At 38.8% G+C, this 25,409-nt stretch overlaps 1 protein-coding gene across 2 annotated transcripts in view; it reads right to left on the reverse strand.

Annotated features, from left to right (window-relative positions):
- Positions 1–25,409, reverse strand: part of CDH13 (cadherin 13) — a 449,314-nt gene that overhangs the window by 133,388 nt on the left and 290,517 nt on the right. For both annotated transcript variants that reach the window (XM_008638691.2, XM_017741000.1), the window contains exon 7: positions 4,201–4,379. In XM_008638691.2, coding sequence (XP_008636913.1) covers positions 4,201–4,379 — 179 coding nt within the window. The remainder of the gene's footprint in view (positions 1–4,200; positions 4,380–25,409) is intronic.

Consider the following 25,409-nt stretch of genomic DNA (forward strand, 5'->3'; position numbering starts at 1 on the left):
TCCCTGTTGTGCTCTATTTTGTGTCATTTAGACCATATACTTTGATGGAGGGCATCCTTCTCCTCTGAATTTATGAATCAAAATGTGTTCTCCAACGGATACCTGGAGGTATAATTTGCCCCCTAACACTCTTCAATCTTTATTACTGACACATTCAAGGATGCCTAACTCCCACAAGAAAAAAAACCAAAAAAAACCCCACATTAATCTTCAAAAATGTGTCCTTACCCGCCTTCTGAAAATGAAAATGGATGTTTTTTGAGAAATTACCTGAGTTTTGCTTTAAAGCCCCAGGACCATGCACTTTTGGAAACAATTCTGAATCTAAAAAATTTATAAAATAAAAATCTGCTGGTGCATAAACGCAGATCCCACACTGTGCTGTTTCCTTGGAGGCAGGAAGCATTCCCTCAGCATCCTGCTGGATGGAGCCTGTGGGGGTCCTGCACACCCTTTTTGTGCAGACAGGACAGGAGGACTTTTTGTAGGTGATACTCCATTACAGAAATAGCTCCAAAGCAACTCCATCTCCCATCACTGCACCATCAAACACCCAGGCAATTCCTAACAGGGAGCACTGCCACCTCCAAACTCCCCATTTAGCAACAGACTTAGTAAATGGGAGTCACAGAAAAAGAAATTTTGAAGAATTGTAGGACTTTTTAAAAAATTCTCTTCACTTTGATCTGATCCTGCATAGTCAAGATGCACAGTTGGATTTGACTGGAAAAAAGTTAATTCTTTCCTTTATTCTTTTAAATTTTGTTTTGTTTTAAAAGTGTCTACTTAGAAATAACTTTTTTTCCTGATAACACTTTAGAAATAAAAATATTCTTTCATTTTCATCTTTTAAAGTTATTAACATAGATGTTTACTCATGCAAACTAAGAATCTCCCACCTATATAATTGGATTTAAAATCTGAGCTCTCTAGGTGCCCAAACTTTATTTTACTTCGTTGTAAATACCTGTATTTTGATTCTTTGCCCTGGAACAAGAATTTCTAGACTAGGCCATAGCTCCTTTTCTGAACATGCTGAAGCATAGAGAAACAATATGGACTATCCAGTACATGCAAAACCTGCCAGGTGTTTTCTATCTCCACATCTCAGTGTCTCCCACTGGACAAAACCTCCAGTCTCCTGTTCCCTCTGATGCACAAACGTGAAATAAATCATACTTAAAATGAAAAAAAAAAAAACAAAACAAACCACAAAACCATCCCTCACACAATTTATATTCTGCTAATTTGTCTTAAATGCAATGGAGAGTTTCCCAAAAGCATCAAGGACCAAGCAGCAGTAAATCTTACAGAGTTGGAAAAAAGGAGTAATTTTAATCAGTGTTTTAAGATGCTTTGGAAGAGTTCATATAAACCTCGGGTGCATATACACATTGATAATGAAATACAGTTTTCTCCATGTCCGTCCTAGAGAAATTTTTACTTTAGTTCAGCTTCTTGATTGGTGTCTAGGGCTACTACAGCTTTAAAGAGCACACCTACAATCACAGGCAGTTGACCCAATTAAAGGTTTAAGGAAAACCTAAGAGAAGCTGCTGGTTTGAACTGGAAATCCTGAATAATCAGATTCACCAGGACCAGCTTTTGCAGTGTCTGGACTGTGGAATTCCCCTGCACAACCTCCCTTTCCTCTCACCCCACATACAAAGACTGTGTGTATCTTCATGAGCTACAGCTGCAAATGCTGCTGACTCAAATCCCAGTCCTCAAACAGGATCAGCTCACCATGCATTCCCTTTGCCACGCAGTGGAAAACATGATGGAAAGGTTTGCTGCTTCCTATGTGTGTCTACTACAGCACATTATCCACTGAGAGGCCAAGAAAAGCAAGATAAGAACTGCTGAGAGAGAACCATTCCTGTCTCCTGTTCACAAATTCTCCTTTGTGAGGATTTTGTCCTCAATCCCCAATTGTCCCCTCTGGTGTTTCACACCTTCTAGCAAGGCTTTCAGGGGAAGGAACACTTCTTCCTCCCGTGTTTCTACAACACATTTCATGCAAGATTGTTACAAGGAGCCAAAACATTTAAGATTTACACAGGTTCCCAAAAATAAGGCATTAATAACAGCTGCTATCCTGCAGAGGAATGGCACAGGGTACTCCCTCCAGCCCTGCACTGTTCCAGAATGCCACTTATTCAAGCCTGGTGATGTGTAGACACCTTATATCCCAAGCAGGAATCCAGTCAGACATTTCTTCCTCCTAAACTACTCAGACATTTCCTCCTCCATGTTTTACTCCCCTCTGTCCCCACCTCAGACAGGCAATTTTTTACAATAACTCAATTTCACGAGTTACACAGAAATACATAAGAGTTATTTATATAACATTGAGATTAAGTTGGTAGCCAGATTTTTTTCAGAATAAAATCATTAGGCTGCTTGTCTCTAAAAGCTGCAATTATGGTTAAAAATAGAAGTTGTACATCTCTAATCATGAATGGCAACTCCACAGATCTGAAAAAGGAGGTCTGACCACCAGTTTCTACTCAAGACATATAAACAGGAAGGGGGAGAAGAAGCTGAACCCCCAAAGATGACAGACTGCACAGAGAATCTTGTGAAAAAATAGAAAACATCCTTTTCCCCAAGCCTTTCCTCTGACAAAACAAGACAAGACTGGATTGTAACTGCAGATAATCCTTAGTATTGGTGTTAAAATTGTACACTTCTACACTTGTATAGCACTCAGATTTGGAACGACAACAACAGCAATTACTCTGGAGTTTCAACAAGACCACAGCTTGTCATGTCACCTTCAAAGTAAAGGTATTGAATGATTATTATTAAAAATCATGAGAAATTCAGATCCTGCTTTCAGGATATACTACCCACCCATAACACCCATTCAACTGAGGGCAGGTTTCTTGCATGGAGACAGCATCATTATTTCATGAATCACCAGTGACCTTTGGAAGGCACTGGGAAAAGCAGCCATATTCATTCCCTTCCATTGATTTTCTAATTTTGAGTAAATTGGTTTAATCTGGGGAATGGTTATCTATGAGGAATAAAAATACCTAAGACTGTCTTTAGAAAATAGTAAAAAGATTTTGAACTGAAACAACGAATTTAAAAGGGAAACTTGAGGGGAGAAAAGGTAGTGATTGTATAAACCTTAACCTGGGCACCATTCTGCGGCCAACCACCCAAATACGAAAAGATTAGAATCTCTCTGAACTTAAAAACACAGACCTACAGGCCCAGACCCTTGTTTTACCCTTAGTTATACTGCACAGTGTGTCTGGAATCTGTGCCTGGTTTACCCATGAAATGTTTACTGTTGGAAAAGCCTGTAGAAAAACCTACCCACGTAGAAAGGGAAGTGGTATGGGCAGCATTTTCATCTGGTTAAAACAAAAAATAATGTGCTGAATATTGAGAACATTGGACAGTCCTGAATGTAATCAGCTTAGAAGACAAGCTCAGTGCTCAGCACATGTCCGAAACATCCTACAAGAAAAGAATTTGGATGTCTCCAGGAATCTAAGAGCACCCAGGGCTACTTCATCAAAGGAAATGGTGATTTATAGAGTAACTCTTTTTGGTGCCAAGATCTTATACATTCTGGTATCTAAACCTTTGGATTAGCAGATTGGCTCCACTTTATTATCTTCTGAACATAAAATGATCATACCTAGGATTTCTGTGCTATCTATTTATGTTCTCATAATGTTAATGATCTGTTATAAGCATAGATTTTGGCACTAAGGTAATTCACCTTAAAGCCACCTGTAGATTACCTGTTCCTTTCCTACCCTTTTTTTTTTAGCTATGGGGTACCAAGTTAATTAGTTCATTAAATCCACTCATAAAGATATTCTAGGAAAGGATATAGAGCACTAAACTAATAACCTCAGAGTGAGGCATATGTACAATTAGCTTTGGGTGTCAGTTAGTAACTCTAAGTTGAATTCCACTTAATCCTGAGTGCTTCTCTCTCATCACCGAACACAAAATGTCTTGAGCAGAAATTACGAACTACTAGATTTATAAACAGCGATCAGAGTTTAGAACTTCTTAGGTCCAAGTAAACAATAAACAAAACTCTAAAAAGACTCCTCTAAACCGAGCCAAATCCCACACAACAACACTCAGAACCTCATCTCACACCCCACAAGAAGATTAGGGACACAACCATCAAAATGTGAGACTGGAGATAGGGAAGTGCTCACTCACCTCCCGGTCCAGCAGCGCAGGGGACACCACTGTGACAATATCTCCCTTCTCTGGGTCGATGTAGAACATGTTTGGGGAAGGTTTGGTGGGGGTCTGTTTGAGGATGTTGTAGCGCAGGAGGGCGTTGTCCGTGCTGGCGTCGTCGGCATCAAACGCTGCCATGCGCATCACGGTGGTTCCTGGGGAAAGGGGCACACACAGCAGGCACTGAGCAAAAACCTCTCAGACTGAGCTCCCTCTGCCTGGGACAGCCAGGTGGGTCCAATCTGTAAATATCTCATCAACACCACTGAGTAGTTCCACCTGATCTTTAGGTTGTACTTGTGTTCAGATTATCTTTGCTGGTTACTCAGCCAACAGAAGATTTGTGTGCTCTAACACAACCTGCCTCTACTTCTCTGCTTTGAAGCCAACCATATTAACTGCATTTCACTAAATGAACTACAGCTGTATCTCTTTCACTTCAGTCCACAGATGGCTACAACGGAAACAACAATACTGAAATAACAGGAAGGTCTCTACTTGCACTGTAAAGTATTGCAGTTCAAAAATTGATTGGATGTCATTTCTGTCAATAAGAAATTTTGTAATTATTAAAGCCTACAGTATTCTAGTTTCAATTTGCACAAATTTATCAGATTTTTTGAATCAAGCTCAATAAGCCCCCCATCTCTCTTGCCCCACTGTCCTTCCAGTGCTGAAGGTTTCTCTGACAGGAAATTCCCTGAGCACACAGTTCAGCTGCAGAGTGTAATAAGGGAAATGCTTTTGCCTGCACAGATTCCTAAATGCTGTGCAGGGGAAAAACCTCACTCTGCTTCTTTATCACAGTTAATAGAGAGAGGACTGAGCTGCTGCCAGTTCTGTGCTTAGCAAGGGGAGCACATCCTGCATCCCTGGATCAAGGCTTTTCCCCAGACAGGCAGCCCAGAGGCTGGCACAGCCTGAAGATTCTGTCATGGCATTTTATCAGCTCTGTACAGTACACTGAGAAACAAAGAAAGGGTGTAATGAGACACCTGGGCTGAACTGTAAGATCCTCACCCCTAGACCAAAATGATTTCTTCATCTATTCATTTATAATTGTAAATGTAAGCACTAGTTTGAAAAGCAATCTAACTAAATAATGTATGGTCACAGCAAGATTAAATATTTCTGGTAATATTGAGCTGAAGACAGAATGAAATTCTACCAAATAACAAAAAAGTCATGATCAAATCAAGAAAGTAATTTCAATGGTGAATCAAAGTTAAGTAACAGATTACTGCAAGACATAGCAAACTTTATAAAATAAGAAATCTAGGACGGGGTCCAGTCTTTGGGCTAAAAATCCCAACTGAAGCAATTTGTCAGATTCCATGATCTGCACAATTTCCATTGAAGTAACTTCGCACTGACACCATTATCTCATGTGTGAATCAGAGTGCCAGAGTGAGTCACAATTCTCTGTTAGAGATTAATTCCTCTGTGGGAACTAACCCTTTCTTTTCCCCACAGACTGGGACAGTATTATTTTAAACTATCATGATTAACACATTTTAAATACATTTCTCTTCTTTTCTTAATTGATCTGTAAGACCATATGTTCTGTTTTCAGTATTCACAGAGGCTTCTGTGGCAGAATGACTACAAGAGGTTAAAACCTTATAATACAGACAAGGCCTAAGACATTATATTACAAGTGCCCCAATAACAGAAATATGTAGCACTCATGCACAATGAGTTTATTTTCTTTCTGAAGGTCTTGGATTTTAAAAATAAAATAAAAATGAAATATTGTGGTAAAAATAAAAACAAACCCAGTTTCATTTATAGGCTGATATAACAACTGTCTGTTCACTGTTAAACAAACTCAACTGGCTTGTTTAGATACATATCTTCTTTTTTTTCCCCCCTTTTGTTGTACCTCTCAATGTACAGAGTGTTGCCTCTTCTTGTAGTGACCTTGGATATAAGCTCTCAGAGGTTTTGTTTCATTGCTACTTCAGGCAGAGTTACCCCCTTGAGAAGAAAAACAGAGATCTGACAGCATGTTGGTTTTATTCACCAGTGATTAAAGGTCAGACAGCTCAAAGAGAAGCTTACCACTGGATACCATGCCATGTTTTCCAGTGTTACAAGACGATCCCAGCCCTGATATTTTCACCTACTTTGTGTGAGGCTGATTCAGAAGAGAGAAAAGAGCTGCTTTCTTTTTTGAAGAATGAAGATTCACCCTGTTTTCACAAATACAGCACAATCTGCTTTTTTTCTAAATTTATCACAGTTTTCAGGGGTTTTTTATATTAGTGTTAGATAACATGTTTCACAAGGGTCTCCTAATCACAAGGTTTCAGTGAAATAAATAAAGACTAAGGCAAATCTTCAAGGGATGTTAAAGAGTGCCCAAGTTCATGTGAAATAAAATGGGTTTCAGTACACAATGGTTTCCTGAAGAATGCACTTTAATAAGATGCCATACCCAAGTACAGTAGACAACATTTTGAATGAATACACAGTTGCTATTATTATTAATCTATTAGATGAGTTGATGTTCAGCAGAGATCTAGAAACTTATTACAATATATATTCAAGCAGAAATCCCATTTGTACAGTTGTCCTACTGAAATATTTCTGATGATAAGAGTGGAGGGCACATGTAAATTTTAAGATCTGATATAAATCCCCTAATCTCTCGTTACTCTGGCACAGAACTGGCTTAACACAATGCCTGAATCTGATTCTGATTTGCCAGCTGCAGTTTTTAACCTTTCAACTCACTTGACATTATCTTGCTCCCTGCAATCATTCCTTTGGTGCACACAGATAAGAATCCCAGCAACTCAGATGAGCAGAATTTTACATTCATTTTGGATAGAGATGCCAGCTCCAGGAGGAAAGCTAGAGAGAATTAGATCCATCTTTTTTCTGTGCTTCTTCTCTCAAAAGTTTTGAGGTATTGGTTTCTGGCTACCAGCAAAGTGGCATTTAAATTTAATTTTAAAGTTATTCTATTCTCACAACTTCTCATTACGTGTAAAAACACACATAAAATGTGGGGATTGTATTTAGATGTTGTTATGTATTAGTGCAGGTTGTGTCTGGCTTTTTGTTTGGGAACCCATACAGAAAACTACACCCCTATGTGCTTCATATTTGTGGCTGATGCCTCAAAAATCACAAGGGATTTAATCCAGCAGCTAAAATATACACCTGGAACCCTTTGGAGAACCCCAATAGCTACATTTCCAGGGAAGACATTCCCTATCCTAATTGAGGTGTCCAGAGAGATAACACAACTCACTGGGATTGGATCACCACAAAAGAAAATACTTATATAGAGATCTCTTTCTTAAAAATATAGTGACCCAAAGGAAAGTTTTGAAAGGCTCTGCAGCATGCATCCAGTCCAAAGGAGCTTCATTCAAGATGCACACTTCTTCAGTATTTCTCCTTCATCATAAACTTTTATTCTTCATAAAAGATTCATTTCCCCAGGCCCATAAACTGACTGCATCTAATTCAGTGTCATTTTACAAATACTTCCATTCCTGGCATCAATCAAATGCAGCTGGCTTTCAAACCACAAAACAACAGCTTGCTGCATTATCATGTTAAACAATGTATATTAACTTATCAGGCTGGGGAAGGAATGTCTGCAAAATCAGCAACTTCTTCATTGTGCTGATGACGCACAGACATCCAGGGAGGAAACTCTCCCAGGAAAGGTGCAGTTGTATCTTGGTGTGCCTCCATATTCAGGGTTCACTTGTCAATATTTATTTATTTATTTATTTCTGGACGGAATCACTCAGAATTCCCAGGATCAGTCAGAGCCTCCCAGGGTACCTCGTTGGTCACACACAGATCCCACTCCCGGGCCATTGCTCCAGAGGCTGCAGCTATCAATGTGTTGCTTATTTGAAAATATTGGCAAAATCTCCCCTTAGGCACCAAGAAGTAAAACATAATACATGCACAGTTTTGGAGTGATAGGAACAGATGGTTTCTTGTGAAAAGCTCTTTGGCATTTTGTTAATAACCTCTTAATAACCTTTCTCACTCTTTTTTTCTTTTCTTTCCTTTTCTTCCTTTTTTTTGCATCAAGATGCCAAGAGAACATTACTACTAAACTTTTATTTATTTACTATATGCAGCTGCTGGGTTTAAAGGAAGAGATGGACAGGAGTGGAAGTCAGGCTTATCTCTAGCCTGATGAAATGTGAACAAGTGTCTCGAGCCTACAGCCTTAAGACTGAATTTTAGGACCAAAAATAAAATACTAACCATGCTAAGGACTGAAATCTTAACTTTATGAGCTACAGAGCTCAAAAACTTCACAATGGAGTTTTCTCATGTGATTTTTCCTCTTTCTGTGGTTCTCTACTCTATGTTCAGTACATTAAATGTTTTCTGCATGTGTTACAGAAAGTGAAGGGCCTGTTCTCTTAATTAACATGACTGCACTGAAGAGTTGTGTTTCCACCTCCTCCTTAAATTTAGCTGTGTCTAAGTACATGATAACAACCAGTTGCACAACGGTATATTTTCCAAAAGTACAGATATTTCAACCCAAGAAGGAGAACAAAGAGTGAAAAATGAGATAAAGAAGGAAGAAATCGAGAGGGTTACCCATATCTCTAGAGCCCAACTTTCAGAAAATGGAGCGAATGAGTATATTCTCATCATAACTAATTACATGTTTGATTGCCATTTTGTACTTTAAGACAAAAAGCCCCAGGGGAGCAAAACAAATATAAGAGGAAAGGTCTGTTATGGTTCCAGTCAGGGGCATTTGAATTGCTGTTATGTGTGTTATTGAAAACTTGAAGGCATTGCTCATTAAAGACATTTAGTAAGAATTATTGAGTTCAGGCTTTGAGCATGTCTTATATTTGTATAGGCTAAAAATTTTCTACCCTGTAAAGCTTCTCCACATTTTCTATTTAGATGTCTGGCAGGTTCTTTTTAAACTCTAGATCTGATCTCTAGATCAGCTGGCATCACTGAGCAGTACTCTGGGAATGCCACTGCATTGCAGCCAGCAGGTCTCGAGAGATGAACTGGTGAACTGTGGAATGAACAATAAACAAACTTCTCCCAGTACACAAAAGTAACTTTGATAATATTAAGTAGAAATGAAGAACTGTCAAGAATTGTTACTATCTATAGAGAGCTAATGCAGTCAGAAGCATATAAATTGAGTAAGAAATAATGGGACATTCCCAGCTGAAAATTATGACAGAACAGAGAAGATGTATGGGCAGGTCAACCTTTTGCAGTACTGGTATTTAACCTTTTTTCCCATGAGCAGCACAGTTGTTTTGGCAGAATGAATTATTCACTCCCGGGATGTTTGGAACATGACTTATACACAGTCCTGTCCCCAGCCACACTGCAGCCACTGTCACATCGTGAGAACAACATGAAGAGTTTTCAGGTATTCTCTGCTCCAGGCCAGACATTGATATATGGAATGTCAGTAAGGGAATTTGCATTAGCTGGAGCTATGTGACATGGATCTTACTTTGGTGTGTTGTATTTTGTCTACAGTGCTGTGGATGTTTCCTTCTTTAGGGTAAAATTGTGTGGTGAAAACATGGAAAGTTGTTAGCCCCACCAAGGAGTCCCAAATTGTGTTTATTGTCTGTACACACCAGATTATGACATTTTGTGGTAACATATTCATACTGAAATTTATGCTCTATTTTGTGCAAATACAAGAAACTGTGAAGAATGTCATTTATCCTTTCAGAACACTAAGCTCTCCTTTACATATTGTGTTGGACAAAACTCATGATCCCCAAACAAGGTAACCTACATTTTCGACCCTGTGCACCTTCTCACACACAAAGAAAGAAAAATATTTAAAAAAACAGATGAAGGCTTTTGTCTTGTAGACTACAGGTAGCGTGAAACAGGTATGTGCATGAGGAGTAAAATCAACGAAGTCTAATTTCCTATCTGGTATTGTCCAAAAGCTTGTGCCCTGAATTGATAAGATGATGTCTTTTAGAGGGATCACAAAAATAGACCTACTCCAGCTCTGCCCTCCCCTCAACAGTTCCTCCAGTTCTACTCATTATGGCTGTTCCTCCTTCAGCAAACCACCCTTCCTTGCTCAGACACGGGGAATTCTTCACACTTGTTCATTTACAGCCTCTCCAGATGGATTGGGAATTGCTAGTTTAGTAAAAGAGGACTTAAGATAATAGAGATGCAGCTGAAAAAACCAATATCCTTCCTCCAGATATGAACAGGCTGCAGGTTTAAGCAAATCATCAAAGATTTTTTCTTAACCACGATCCTTCCTAAGTAAAAACATCACACTCTTATGCCTGTTTCCCTTTTGACCAGCAAAGTTTATTAAGAAAAGGCATGAATTACTTCTTGGATCATAACCATGAGCTATAAAACATCCTACTGTTCCAATATTCTAAGTGCCAATTCATAACACAATCTCATATGTCAGATCACATAACTCATAAAGCAATATAACACATTCTCTTGAAGTAAATGGTTTAATGTAAATGATGATATGCATTGAACATGTCGCAGCAGGCGAACATGACAGAGCAGTGATTTATGAGTGAAAGAATATCTATTCAACATACAAAGAGCAAGATTCAGCCCCAGGCATACTCAGAAAACACAAAGGGCCCACATTCTCTCTGGAGTTCGACTAGCACTAGAAATCAATCAAAAAAAATCACAGCAAACAGAGACTAGATGAGACATGTAAGCATCATTTAAGGGAACCCTGTAAAAACAAGGCAGGACCATTCTCAACAAGATACACAAGCATCTTGGGTTCCTTGCTGAAAAGCTGACATGGAGAAATTTCCAGAATCCCCGTGCAACTTATCACCACGAGTGCCTTCGGCCAACACTGCAGAAAGGCAGCCCTGATCCCAAGAGGAGTTTGGTCAATTCCAGCTGAACTCCGGGCCACCACTGCACCAGGGGAAGTGGAGAGTGCTGAGCTCTTCCCTCCCCTTTTATAAAACTATCAGAGGTAAAAAGCCCAAAACTTGACACCTCCTGCCCAAAGGGCCTTGCTCAGTCACTGGGCCCTTTGATCTGAGCTGCCTGACAGCTGAAACATTTTGTCAGAGATGCTCACAACTCACATGATGCACCGTGCTGTTTTCCCAGTTCCCATGTAAAATTGGAATTGCCTGCAATCATTCAAATTTGATTTCAGGCGTATACAAGCTGTTTAAATGCAGATGCAAACTTTATAGTCAAGGGCAAGCAGAGAGCTTACTAAAAATATATATTCTGCACTTATCTTTATTTTATAATCCAAATGTTTTCTTTTAGCTTTTCTTTACCTTTTCCTTAATAGTTACCCATTCTTTACCCTTCCCTGTTTATCTGGGTGGTATAGTTCTGGCCAGAGCAATGCACATTGCTAATAGACAGCAATTTTTGAAGTAATACAAATAAATAAAGCCTGATGTAAATTTGTATCCAGAAATACCCATGAGAAATTACATCTTGAATGTGGTAGAAAGCTTCCCCTAAACTTCATGACAGAAAATAAACCAGGCAAAATTAGGTGAATCATTTAACTTTCTTCCCCAAAAAAGGAGCTAATGTCCAGTTTCTCCCAGACTCTAAGCAGGGTGGCATTCTTAATCAAGATAAATGTAGAAAAGAAAATAGAGGTTTCAGGGACTTCACTTAGGTTAGTAAAAAAGGATTGACAATTATTTGCATTCTGAAGTTCTGGGAGAGAACTGGCCATCTTTCACTTCAAAGCCACTTTCACCTTGTCTCCATCCAGGCCAGTCAAGCAGAATTAGAATGCTGAGTATTTACAGGAATGGCAGCAAAACCAAGAACAGACTCTTCTCTTAGCCCTTATTAAAGAAAACACTGCTGATCACTGGGAACACAGCTCACATCCATCAAGCCACAAAAGACTGAATTTGGAGACCAAACAACATTTCCCAGTTCTTGGTAAATAGCCCAGGTATATCTTATCCCACAACCCTTTCAAAGCAGCAGTGTCCTTTGGGAAGGAAACTTGGGGCACTGGTAGGGAGGGAACAGCAGTGTGTTTTAAATCAGGAGCATATTAAAATCTAATAATGTTTGATAATGAAAATGGGAAAAATATTATTCCAAATTGGAATAATATTTTTCCAAATATTATTCCAAATTATTCCAAATTGGAAAAAAGCTCAAAATAAAACAGTGTAATTAATGGACACTAAGTGACTACTTTTAAAAAACAGTAAAAATTGCAGCCAGTGAGAACTGAGTAATAAAAATCCCACGCTACACTCTCTGTGTGTATATTCTGCATTAGGACTAGTTCTAGAACAAAATGGAGAGATTTTTCTAAGAAGGGAACATTTTCACAGATTTCAATGATCTTTTGATCAGGGCCACACTCACAGATGGAAGATCTCATTACATAAATTACCTACTTTTGTAAAGGAATTGACTGACTTCTTACAAATATAAGGAAGGCAGCAATTACACTGCCCTGTCTCAGTGGGCTTCAATCAAAAACACGTCATTGCTTCGCAGAAATCACTTTGCACTATTCTATGTCCAAGTAAGGTACTGGCATCCTTCCTGATTAAAAGGTAATAATATTACATTTTAAAAAGACCTCTTAGTGCAAGGCCAATCTTTCCTGATTGGAAATGCTTTTGGAGACAGTGGGCCAGAATTTCTGTTGATCTAATTCAGCCCAGGGCCACTAAAACAAAGATTTATCTGAGGTGAGGCTGTGGAATACAGCATTGACCTTGAAGGTCTGTATTAGGTATACACAGCATTACACTGCATTATTCCCTTTTTACCTCCCTAATTTCTCACTTCAATATATGTGAGTGAAATGAAGGACAAAACAAAAGGATGATCTGTGCCTTTTTTTTTTGGTGCTTCTTCTACATTAGACCCTTTCCCTTCTTGCTACCAGCAACTTACACAAATATCCAATTTTTCATATGAATGTAGGATTATGACTATACAGCACCACAGACTCCATCAGTCACTGCACCTTGGTAGTTCTCACCTCTACTCTTTGCCTGTTAACTAATATGATGTGGCTGTGCTTTAATCTCAAATTAGTAAGTGGAAATAGAATTGAAACTCCCAGCCCTGTTACCCCTGAATCTGTCACTGGGACTCTCAGTATCTACATCAATCCAAAATTAACCCATATAAGCCGAGGGTGCTTCAATATTGTAAAAGTAGTGCTAATGAAAGAAGAATCAGATGTCCTAATGAGGAGGCAAATCATCTCACATGGCTTCTATCTTCCTCTGCAGGAACCAGAGCACACACTTAATTCTGATGTATTATTTCATCCTTGCATTGATTTCATCATCAAGTCCCAGCCATTTGATCTATTAAACATCTGAGAGTTTTTATCCAAGGAATAAGCATTCTCAGCATAATACAGGATCTTTTTAGGTGAGTTTTGTTTTTCTTTTCCCCTCTTCTGCAGCTGAACTCCTGGACAAATTATTTGGTTGATCTCGTAGTGTCTACCCTGTTGAACTTATTTAAATTCATCCTGCCTGATCAATATTTCATAATCGACTTCACTGCTGGACCCAATAAATAAACTGGGCAGCTACTCCCCGTTCTTCATACAGAGAATTGCATTAAGTCCATTGCACTTTTCTGGGTAAATCATATCACAGATGCAGTAATTCCTATTAAAACCACAAACAGAAGTGGAATATTTGATTTTAAGGTCTCAAAGTAAGCATGGAACAAATCCTTACAGAGGATTATAAAGCATGTCTTGGAAAGATGTCCAAAAGGATGCATTCTTCCCCCATGCATTCTCCTGAACCAAGTTCAACAGCTTCCCACTGTAAAGGAGTCCAGAGGAGGAAGGATAAACACCCTCAGTTATTCTGGGAACCAGCACTTCAGATCGGTCAGCCTTTCAGTCAAGCCCGTAGAGATCACTGTCTGAAAGCAACCTGGAATAACAGAATATGGAATTGTTTTCAGCCCTTTTCCCCATGTTGAAATTGAGGTATCTGCATGCAGAAATCTTTGCAGCCCTTCTTCAAATGATCTTTTTGGTGAAATTGTATTTTAAAGCCACTGATGGCTGAATTGAATAAATGATTCAGATGCTGCAGGAGTGCGCTCTGTGATTTTAAAACAGGCTTTTGAAACCACCTTGTATAAATCACAGGTTTCAAAACTATCCATATTTGTAACAAGAATATATTTTGGGGTATGTGCTATATATTTTCAGTAAGGATTCTTTCTTGAATTTATTCATTAATTAAATCATTTAGCTCAGCAAGTGTGATTAATTTCACTCAATCATTTTAGGCTCAGATATCCATTCTTTTAGGTGTTTAATAGTCACTGGAGAGGGACTGGCAATTGTGGATGCAGTTCATCCCATTCTAACGTAAAAATTTGGGAAAGGTGAGATAAAGCATCTTTGGAAGTGGTTCATTCTGGATGAAATCTAACTCTGAGAAAACATCAAACTCCAGGGCTTTTAAAAGATGTGTTCCACTCCTATTACTTCTGCCCATTACTACAGGTGTGGAAAGTAGGGTTAGAATAAAATGATTCTCTTGTACTTTTGTACTGGTAGCACAGACTCCAGAACCCTTTCTCTCCCCATCTCAGGATTGCTTAGGGCTGAAAGGATCCTTGTGTTGCACAACTTTACAACTTTACAGCCTCCACTGCCACCTGACCCCTGCAAAGCCCTGCAAGGATTAAAAGCAGGCCATGATATCCCTGGTTTTACTCACACAGAATTAATGCATCTTGTTGGGAAGGGACCTTAAGCTACAAATCAAGTTATTTTAACTCTGTGTGTAATTGATTTAGCACTGAAAGGGCTACATTATGTCCCTGCAAAGAAAATATGAGCATGGAAAAGCTTCTGTACGTAATAAACCATCTAAATATTGACTATGAAACTCCTTAAAGTAAAATTAATAATTAAGCACAGAACAGGCCATGATATATCACTGCCAGCAATTGGATACTTAGAGATCATAAAGATTTGTGGAGCTGTGTGCAAATATAGTGTCATTAAGTCACAGGCTTGCTCAAGTACATTTATACTTTATAAATGCACATATTCCTACTTAGGAAAAAAGAAAACAAGCATCAGTCAGTGCCAAATCATCCCAAGAAAGGAGAGGCAGAAATAGATTTCAAATGTTCAAACTTCTACTTTTCCACTGAGTACTTTGCCACAGCCCTCAGCCTGAACACACTTAAAATTCAAGTTTTCAACTCAGGACTTCAATGGAATCTTGTCTCTTGGGGAGAAGATGGGTCTGGCCTGTGTAAGGGATGCCCTGGGTGGAGCCATCACAGGTGAACGTCCATTCCACCCAACCCCTTTCCCTGCTTGAAATAGATTGAAAGGCACACAGGAGGTGGGAGCAGACACAGGTGGTCCTGCCTTGGGGTCCCTGTTGATATTTGCCCTCACAATTTCCAGTGTTGAAAATGTCAATAGCAATATACCACAAAGTTCAAAGGTAATCTGTAAACATCATTTATCAAATACATTCATAAAGCTTCCCCTCAGCCTCAGTTCTTATATATTTTTGAGTGGAGCCCTGGTTCAAGGTGTATGGAAGAATGAAAATTCCAAATGATATCAACCTTCAGGGTACAATCCCTGAGAGCTTGAGTTTCTTCCATGCAAAACTTCAGTTAAAAAATCAAGTGAGAAATATTTTACTTCAAAGCCCTTGTGGTTTTGAGATTTATTTGTTTGTTTTCCCAGTAACTTGTATGAAATCCTACTTTCTAGGGATGTGAGCTGTAAATCTCCCCAAGAGTCAACACGGTCAGCAGTTGAGTCACAGATTTTGTCACTGAGGTGTCTGCTAATGTCCTCCCTGCCCCTGCCACACACTTCACAATTGGATGAGATCATCAATAAATTGTTACACATAATATTTATATAAACAAAGGGTTGAGGATCACAGAATTCCCACTACAGCTATATGATAAATTCCTTGACTTTTGGCAAGACCAGTGACTTCCAAACCCCATCCCAAACTTAATACCTACTAAAGAAAAAAAAAAAAAAATCTAACAGAAATTCCCCAAACTTATCAAATTTGGTATCTTTACATTATAATTATTTTATGTCTGTTTATCTACAGCGAAAACCCTATGACAGCTATAAATGAGCCACAATGATTTGTATCTATGGATTATGTGTCAAACTGGGAAAATTGTAGCTTAAATCATAGATCCATGAGAGATCTGCAAAGCCTAAGAGGAAAGAGGCGTTCCAATAACAGGTACCAATGTCAAATGAAGTTCTTCTATATTTTTATAGCATTACGAGAAAGATGCATTAAATAACTGCAAACTCTTTTGTCCTGGGAGCTCACTTAGCTTTTGATCCAAATGTTCTGCTTTAAAGAGAGAAGGATTTGTGATTTCAGTCACTTCCACGTCACCTAAAAAGTGACCCACGGATACCAATCCCACACCGTAATTTCTGTACATTTCTACTTTCTTTAACAGCCAGATCTGACAACGATCTTCTTTGCACTGAATATATCTGTTGACACACTGCAACTACAAATTAAACCGAGTGAGTAATTTGCTAAAGCAAATAAAAGATGGCACATTTTACAAGTTTCCTACTTACACAGAATACCAGTAGAGTTTAAAAATGAAAAGAAAAATCCCAGCTGTGTGTATCCATGCAAGCACTGACTTTTAAAAGTACAAAACTGGTGGGAAGTTGGTTATGTTGTCAAAAACAGGGAAATACAGGTGCCAATAACACTGTGAAAAAAAATGAGGTGGGAGTACGATGCTCTTAAAGAGCTTAACTTCTGCAGATGTCAGACATGTGATCTCTTCTGTACATATTTTCTGAATTTTTCAGACTTTCCCTGGTTAATAACTTGTTATATGTATTAAGATATACATAAATATAAACCCCAAAGAGAATATATTTATTAATACATATTAAGACTTCGTAGAGAAGCATTTATGTCTCTCTATTGAATACCAGGGATATTTTCTGTCCTTGAAATGATCAAGGTTTGAGACAAAGTTTTCCTTGGAACTTCTAGACGAATTCAGATCTAAAAATCTATGATTGAAAAATCCCTAATGTTCCATATAGTTTCTATATTTAACAAATAAACTGCTTGTACCTCCTGAGCCTGTCATTCTCCCAGTTCCCTGTACCGTGAAATACTGAGTCCTCCTAACCAGTATTTATTTATTTGTCAAATGTGACAATCACAAACTGGTTATTCTGATGTTTTCTAGGCAATATAACACAAAGCTGTTGCTAGCTGAATAACAAAGCTGCAGGTATCCAACAGCAATAGGTTCACTCTGGTGCCTGGAATGAAGTCTGAGCCAAAATTCCCTCCTTTAGCTGGGAATCTTCTGGGTGCTGGGGCGGAAAATGAGAGAGTTTTGCAAGAAGCACTCTCCACACCTGGGTTCTGTACTAAATAAAATGAAAAATGCTGCCATTCTGTGCTTAGATTTTGTTCACAAATCAGCTCTTTCTTTTGCAAAATTAGCAGGTAGTAGAAGCTGCAGAAAAGCACCATTGAAGTTTTTATTCCAATTTAGCAATTTTAGCAGCAGTTCAGGATATCATTCAACAGCATCCCACTTGCAGAACGACCTAGTTATGCAAATTTCAGAGGGGTTTTAGTGCATGTATGTGTAGGAAATAAATTGATGAACGTTCTGTGGTGCATCAGTTGTGGAATCTCCTGTGTGTACTGCTGGAACTCCAGACACAAACACCTTCTGCTGCTTCCAAGCAATAAGATTCCTGTGCTCAGGAAAAAGGTTATATCCTGAATAATGCAGAGTGATTGAATGGGCTGTTACAGTTGGCTTCCAAAAATCTTCTATTTAAACTAATGCTTTGTTCACTGGCATGCCAAGGTCTGGGCAGTGGATAAAAATGCCTGCGTGAGACACCATGGAGGTGTTGCTCCCTCAGGATTTGAGTGGAAAAGTCACAAAGTGGCCCCAGAATCCAAGAATTGGAAAGCAATTAACACAAAAAGCAGTCAGGAAAATTTTTCATTCTCTGGTTTTGTGCCTGGTCCTAAAGCAGTGAGATCTACGTACAAACACACAAATTGCCTTATAAATTAACCATGCTACAGATGTTTATAAGCCATAATTAAAATCAACCCAGTGACCCTCAATTAAACATTTATGACAGATTTATTCAAATCTAGTTAACCATTTATAAGGCACTTACATGGAAACAGAGTATAAATGATGAGTTTCAATTATCTGGGCAAACTTCATAAAGCAGTTTCATTTCATCTTCTGTCCTGGTTGCTGCTTGTGGAGGCTGTGCAGTAGTGGGAATAATTTGTGACAAGTTTGGAGTTCATGATACTGGGATGACTCTATGAATAATAGCACAGGAGCATTACAGGCCCATAAAAGCAAATGAATGCTTTAAAAGCTGGCAGTACATTCTTAAACCTGAAGTCTATTGAAATGCACTGCTCTGAAAGAAATATTTTAATATATGTATAACTATGAGAGCCTGTATCTTTTTCTTTGAGGTAATTTCAGTTTGTATTCATGTAATGGAGTTAATTTCTGTATTATATGCATGTATATTTGGTATAACAGACAACAGATGTATAGATATAGAAAATATTAATAAATAAATCGATTTAAATGAAGCTATTTTTAATTTTTATCAGTTCAAATTTGGTGTCTTTCCACTGACACATTCATCTGCTGAATTTTTCCACATTTATTTGGATTTACTCAAATAATTCTGGAAGAGTCCCTCATGGAATAAGAAGCTCAGCATCATCTCTTATCTTCTGTAGCCAATGCCCTTCCCATAAATTTTATCTCTTACCTGATGAGCCAGATCTAGTAATTAAATATATATATGCTTTTTAAAAGTAATTAATGGAGATATAATATTCATGTTTTGCTGCATGCATCAAAAGTAATCAGTATTAATAAGAAGTTACATGTGTTGGCAACTACACCACAATTATTACAGAGAAGGAAAAGGACACAATTTCTGCTCCTTCTCTGGAAATAGTTTCTTAAACATAATTGGAAATTGAAATGTAACACGACAATAAATATATCTGTTACTCAAAGAGGTTGTATTTTTGTAGCTCTAATGTACAAAACTGCTTATATTGATTCTTTCCCAGGTTTATTCAATTAGAATATTTGAAAAATATACAAATGTGTGAGGCAAACAGTTGTAAATATTTACAAAATGTAAGCTATTGATTTTTTATGTTCAGAGGCACCCTAGAAAGTATCATAAGTAAAATTTTCATTTAATGTTTCAGTTCTCAAACACAGTAACAGAGAAATAAGTACAGAAAAGTAAGCAGCACTGGAATTTAGAGACAAAAAAATTCTGATTTCCCCAATTTGTTTCATGTAGGCAAAAATACAAAACCTAAACAAAAGAAAATTTGAAGATTCCTCTCGCTCTGTAAGAAAACTCCTTCATTTGCATAATCTCCTACAAGTCTAATTTTCCTTTATGATATTTTGGAATGTTTTCCTGATCAGTGAATTCCCTACGGCTGTATAAAAACTTCTTCATTCGGTAATGAAACACTTTTTTAAACCACAAAATGAGGATTTGCAGTACAAATATCCCTGGCATCCCGCCGCAAGACAAAACTATTTAATTCCTTCCTTTAAACAGAATCCATGTAATCAGTAACAAATTTATGCTTCTGGAATACAGCAAAGGAGAGCTTCCATGAGAGGGGGATACTCCTGCTTATGACAAACCACCTTAAAATGTTGTTTAGAGCAGCTGAAGTTGTGACTCCTTAGAAATCTCTGTCCTTGGTGGGACAGGCAGAAGGAATTTGGACAGGAATCAAAAAAAAAAAAGAAGTGTGGGCAGCCAATCAGTTCCACCCTGAGCAGCAGTGAGGGTGCGAAGCACATTCCTAGAAACTCCTGCTTCCCAAAACTTTCTCACCCAGCTCCTGCTCAGTGTTGTGATGTCCAAGTTTGGGCTATTCCCAAAGGCACAGCACCCCTGCTACTGCCAGGAATTGACTCCAGACATCCCCATTATCCTTCCCTCACCCACACTCGACACCGTGGGTCTCGACTGGCTGGCAGTGGAGGGAGTGGTGTGGAAAGGGCTGTTTGAAGAGCCCTGGGGTGATGGTGAGGTGGCCTCTGATCCATCAAGAATCCTTGGGATGGCAGCACCACAGGAAAAGACGCTGACAAAAAAGCCATTGAGGTTCTCTTCTCCACCAGTTGCAGCATCACCCAACAGAGACCGGGACTGAAGTAGGCAGGGACAGCCCCAGGCAGCAAGGAGAGCTCTCCTGCTCACACCCAAGCCCTCCTCTGGTCGAGTCAGGGGGTACCACAGAACTATGTCCCAGACAGGTGAAACGAAATGGAAATGTGAGCAGGGGAACCTTGACAACTTAGGAAAATTATTACTGGTGATTCTGAAAGGCAAAATTATCTATTTCTGCATAATTTTCAGAGGCTGTTTCCTCACACAGAAAAGGAGCAAATGAAAAGCCTCTTGGTGGTCATGATGCCAAGAAGATTTTTTGCCTTTTCTTTTATACCCCTGTTATACCTTTTTACAACTTCTGTATTCCCAGTGCTTTTTGCCTGCATTCTTGGACTTGTTTGTTCAGCTGGGGGACTCAACATCTTAGAAGCTTTGTATTTAGGGATCAGTGTGCCCCAGACCCCAAGGTCCTCTCCAGAACACATTCTGTAAACCAAGATAGAACCATCCAGGGGAAGGCTCCTTGGGGAGGGGGCTCACTCGAGCCTCTCCTTGGGGAATCTTTGATAGATCTGCTAATTAGTAACACCTCTAATGATATACCCGATCTTTTGGGGTGGGCATTCGGCGGGGTGCATTTCGATGTATATGACCTGGACATGTGCACCTAAGGATCCTTAAAATAAATACCAAGGTAAAATCCCCTTCTAACTGTGTTTGACTCCTGATTTTAAGACCAGGAAAAGGCATCAGTCAGTCCAAGGGTCACAGAGTCACAGCTTTGTGAACCACCACCCTGGGATGTTCTGCACAACTGGTTAGTGGCACTGTATTGTACTACTGGAGAGGTGCCTAAAATGAAAAATGTTTATTTTGCTGTTTACAACTCATGCAGAGAGGGTAAGCAGTCGTTTCAGAAGGAAATACAGACATCAAAATAAATCAGCACAAGACCAACATAAAATGAAACCATCATCATCTTCCCTGCCCTTGAATATATGCATTGCTTCGGCAGGTTTCAGCCTTCTTCAAATATTAAGCAACCGTGGAATTTTAAGGTTCTAAATTTTAATCCACATTAGTGAGCAAACTGTTTCCCAGTTACTGTCCACATGGATATTTCCAGGGTAGTGACACTTGTCCTGCAGTGTACAAGTCTTTCTCCGAATGGAGGATGACTTAACAGACATGCTGACATCGGATCAAGTTCTTTGAAAGATGGGCTAGATTTTATTACACATTTTATTATACATAAATTCCTAGTAATGCAGAAGAATTGTTAAATAAATGTTACTACTACTGACAGCAGTAATAGTAACATGATGGGCAGATCATTATTTATTTAGTTTCCACATTTCCAATTTGTTCCATTTATTTCGTAACTACACAAGCTTGAAAAGACTTCTTAAAGTGAATCACAGAAATGAGAGCATCACAAAACCAATTAGATCGAGTCTCCATCACTATTCCCTTACTTTCTTGCTCTCTTCACGTTACATCTGTGGGAACATTAATGTTCCCTTTTAAAGGCAATTCCAATAATCTTTTTGTTCTAACATGAAGTCCAGATTTTCCTTCCACCTCTCTACAGAATGCAGCAGTGACCATTAATGTATTTATAAATGCATTTATAAATAGCCTGAGACTTGTTAGAAATGTGGCAGTCCCACAGTGCCCTACAGATTGTGAATTATTCTTAGCTTCTACTTGAAACCAGAAGCAATGTTTCTTTTTCTCTGTACTGGCTTTTTTTTCAGATCAATGATTTTCAGCTGCATTTTAATTAAAAAACTGTAACACAGTCTATTCTCCTTGTGTATACATAATGCAAAGTGCTCCCAGAAACGGGGATAAGAAATGAGGCTTGTTCTGAGCATATCAACAGAAAAGGTTGATTCAGCTTTTCTTCCAAAAGCAGAAGAAATGGACTTGGTTCTCAGCTCTATCAAAACAATAGTAAAGGCCTTTCAGGAATGAGCATGGAGATGAAGATGCAATGTGTCTTTGCCTTTCCCAGCCAAAGGAACGAGCAAAGCCTGTCAAAAGCAACCCCACACATCCAGATTTCCCATCAGTTGCTCTTGTGGCATTCCACACCTTCTGTGTTGCCTGCTGATACCACTTAATTCCCATTGAATTCCAAAGCAAACAAACCAATATTCTCTGCAGAAAACCAGCACTGTTTTTAACTGACTGAAAAACAGAACTTTAAGAAAAGAGAAAAGCTTTTGGGCACAATCTCTCTTACTTCAAGGGTACCTTTCAAAAGGGCTTGGTGCTCCAAAGGGCATCTCCTGCTTCCAGTTCTGTTGTACAAGTGAACAACATCATTTTCCCTCACAAACAGGAGTTATTCACACTCCTAGGCCATCAATCACAGCTACTGGTGTACGAGTGGGGTCTATACAGACACCTTTAGCCAGACATGTCCTGCCCTTCAGCTGTAAGCCAGACACAAAACATCCTCTGTGGTCCATCATCCCTGCGGTGGGATCTCAGTAGAAAAGCAATTCCTGAATGCTTCTGGTTCATGTTGGATAATTGCATGCTTGTGCCACAGGGAAGATGGGCCTGGCAGCCCAAATGCAGCCAGAGGAGAGAGTTTGAGTGCAAGGCTCTCCCTACCTGGCTTGTGATCCAGGCAATTCTCTCTCAACAAGAGTCCTCCAGTCACACAGTGCTGTGAGGGGAGCAGCTCCTGCTCTGCCAGCCAGGAAATTGTGCCAAATTGTTGGGCTTCATTTCCCCCACACAGTGAAGATCTGGGGATGTACATGAGATCAGCCTGCACAGACCTCTGGCTTTTCTGTGGGCGTCACCACTGATGATAAATTTTGATGTCAATATATAACATGTGCTGAGAGAAATATTTGACTGGTTGCTTTTCTTGGTACTCTTCCAGTTTAGCTGCTTTACCAAGACTCATTTAATGGAGAAATTTAACTGCATCTGCATGAAACTCATACAGAGTGTAGGGCAGAAATAAATATTTTACAAATGTCAGCCCTTTTTGTTTGTAAACTCAAACAGAGGACTAGTATTGGGTATTTGAGAGAGCAAATCTACATAACGCCCAATGTGAGAGATACCTGAAGATGAAAATTGACTCTTGTTTTTATGTTTCCTGCTTTGTCCTTGGAAAACCTGTCTGTATAATAAAACACAGAGTTTTTCTGAGGCTGATTAACTAGCTTGTTTCCAGTAAAATTACTTTCCCTTGAGAGGAACATTAAGATTTCTTTAATGCAATCTTCAGCCATTACCATTGATTATGGCTTCATTAAATATGAAAATGAGGATTTACTCTTTGCAACAGATATCGTTTTCTGTGTGAGTAAAGACTTTCCTCTGTGCTCCGCTCAGAGAGAAGCGTGAACAAATATTTTATTTATGTACAGTTTTGAAGGAAGAAATTGCCTGTGGCAAGAACACAGCTCACTGGAAAATACTTTGCCAACAGGATGCAAGTCTGGGGCAAAAACCACTCCAACCTAGGCAGCCTCTGAGGCACCAGGAAGGTAAATGCAGTAAACATTCATTAGTGAGATAAGCTGATGAATTACACCAATCCTTATTTGTGAATGAATCCATACATTTATTAAAAGGCCAGTTGAAGACAAAAAGATATTTTAATCAGTTTAAAGCCAGCTTGATAATGGGAATGGATCTCCAGCAGGTGCAATGGCTTCATCTAAAACATACATAATATAGCCATGATTTAATGAAACCCAGCAGACAAATTCCATACTAACATGCCAGTAGTACTTGAGCAGAACTAAAGATTTTGTTCTAATTATCTTTCTTGTTAAATATTTCTTTGTAAATATCTAACTTAATTCTGTCTTTGGAAGAAAAAAGGGAAAAAAAACAACCTTTAAGAATCTTCTAATACTGAGAAAGCATCCGAAGTTTCTATAATTAATACACTGTTCTATAATCAATACACCATCCAGGAAGTTTTGAAAAGTTAAATTCTGGGTAAAAAGGCAACTGCTCTGCCTTGCTCTCTGTTACCCAGCACCAGGGGAGCCAGTCTTGTACTCTCCTGGTGCCATGAGATGAGGATCACATTCAGATTGTACCTCTACAACTTCTGCACACGCTGTAAGTTGACAAATTCACCAAGCACTTGCTGTAAAGGATATTCCCAGTTTCCCCATTTATCAAGGAGATTTTTTTTAAGGGCTGATCTATAACCTCAGGGATCAATTTAGACAAAAGTGCATCAGATCAATAAAGTAAGGAAGAAAAAGCAAAGCAAGCAAGGAAATAGGAATAGGAAGGTATTACTTTTAAGAGGTACTGTATACACACCCTTACAAACAAGAACTGTTCTCACAACTGATAATCTCACGCTTGGCTTCCCCCTAAACCACTAAAAAGTGCATTTTTAATTCTCATCTTCACTTCAAAGTGCCAGACATTGGTTTCTCTCTTAGGGCCAGACACATTTCCATTGGTAGGAATTCAGCTGCTCTCAGCAGCTCTTTATGAGGAAATACAATAAAAGAGGTTAGGAAATGTGCCTCCCCCTCACAGAAATAACCCTTTGCACAATACAAAGTTGATATAATTAATATTCACCAGTTCCTGGTGAAGGAGGTATATTCACCCAGAGAAACTGTAAATGAAAGCTGTGCCTCCATTTAAATGTCAAAAACTTTGTCCTGGGTTTTCTCTAGAATTTATTACCACAGCCAGAAAGAAATTCACTTTACCTCTCATGTAAAAAGTTAATATTTTACCCCCAGTACCTTATGGGATAAAGAAACTGTACAAACTTGAAAGCCTGCAGCAAGAAGTCAGTTTCTAAAAAAACTTAAGAGCTATAATTTCAATGCCAGGTAATAAATTGTACTTGAAATAAGGTGAAATCATTCTGTCAAAAAGAATACAGATTGTCAATCAACAGCATCCTTTTGAAAATAAACTGGAATAAACATAGCAAAAGAAGAGTTCCATCTAGAGGACTCTCTGCAATTAA

The sequence above is a fragment of the Corvus brachyrhynchos genome, unplaced genomic scaffold (assembly GCF_000691975.1).
Source record: "Corvus brachyrhynchos isolate BGI_N302 unplaced genomic scaffold, ASM69197v1 scaffold26, whole genome shotgun sequence".
In the NCBI taxonomy this organism is placed as follows: domain Eukaryota; kingdom Metazoa; phylum Chordata; class Aves; order Passeriformes; family Corvidae; genus Corvus; species Corvus brachyrhynchos.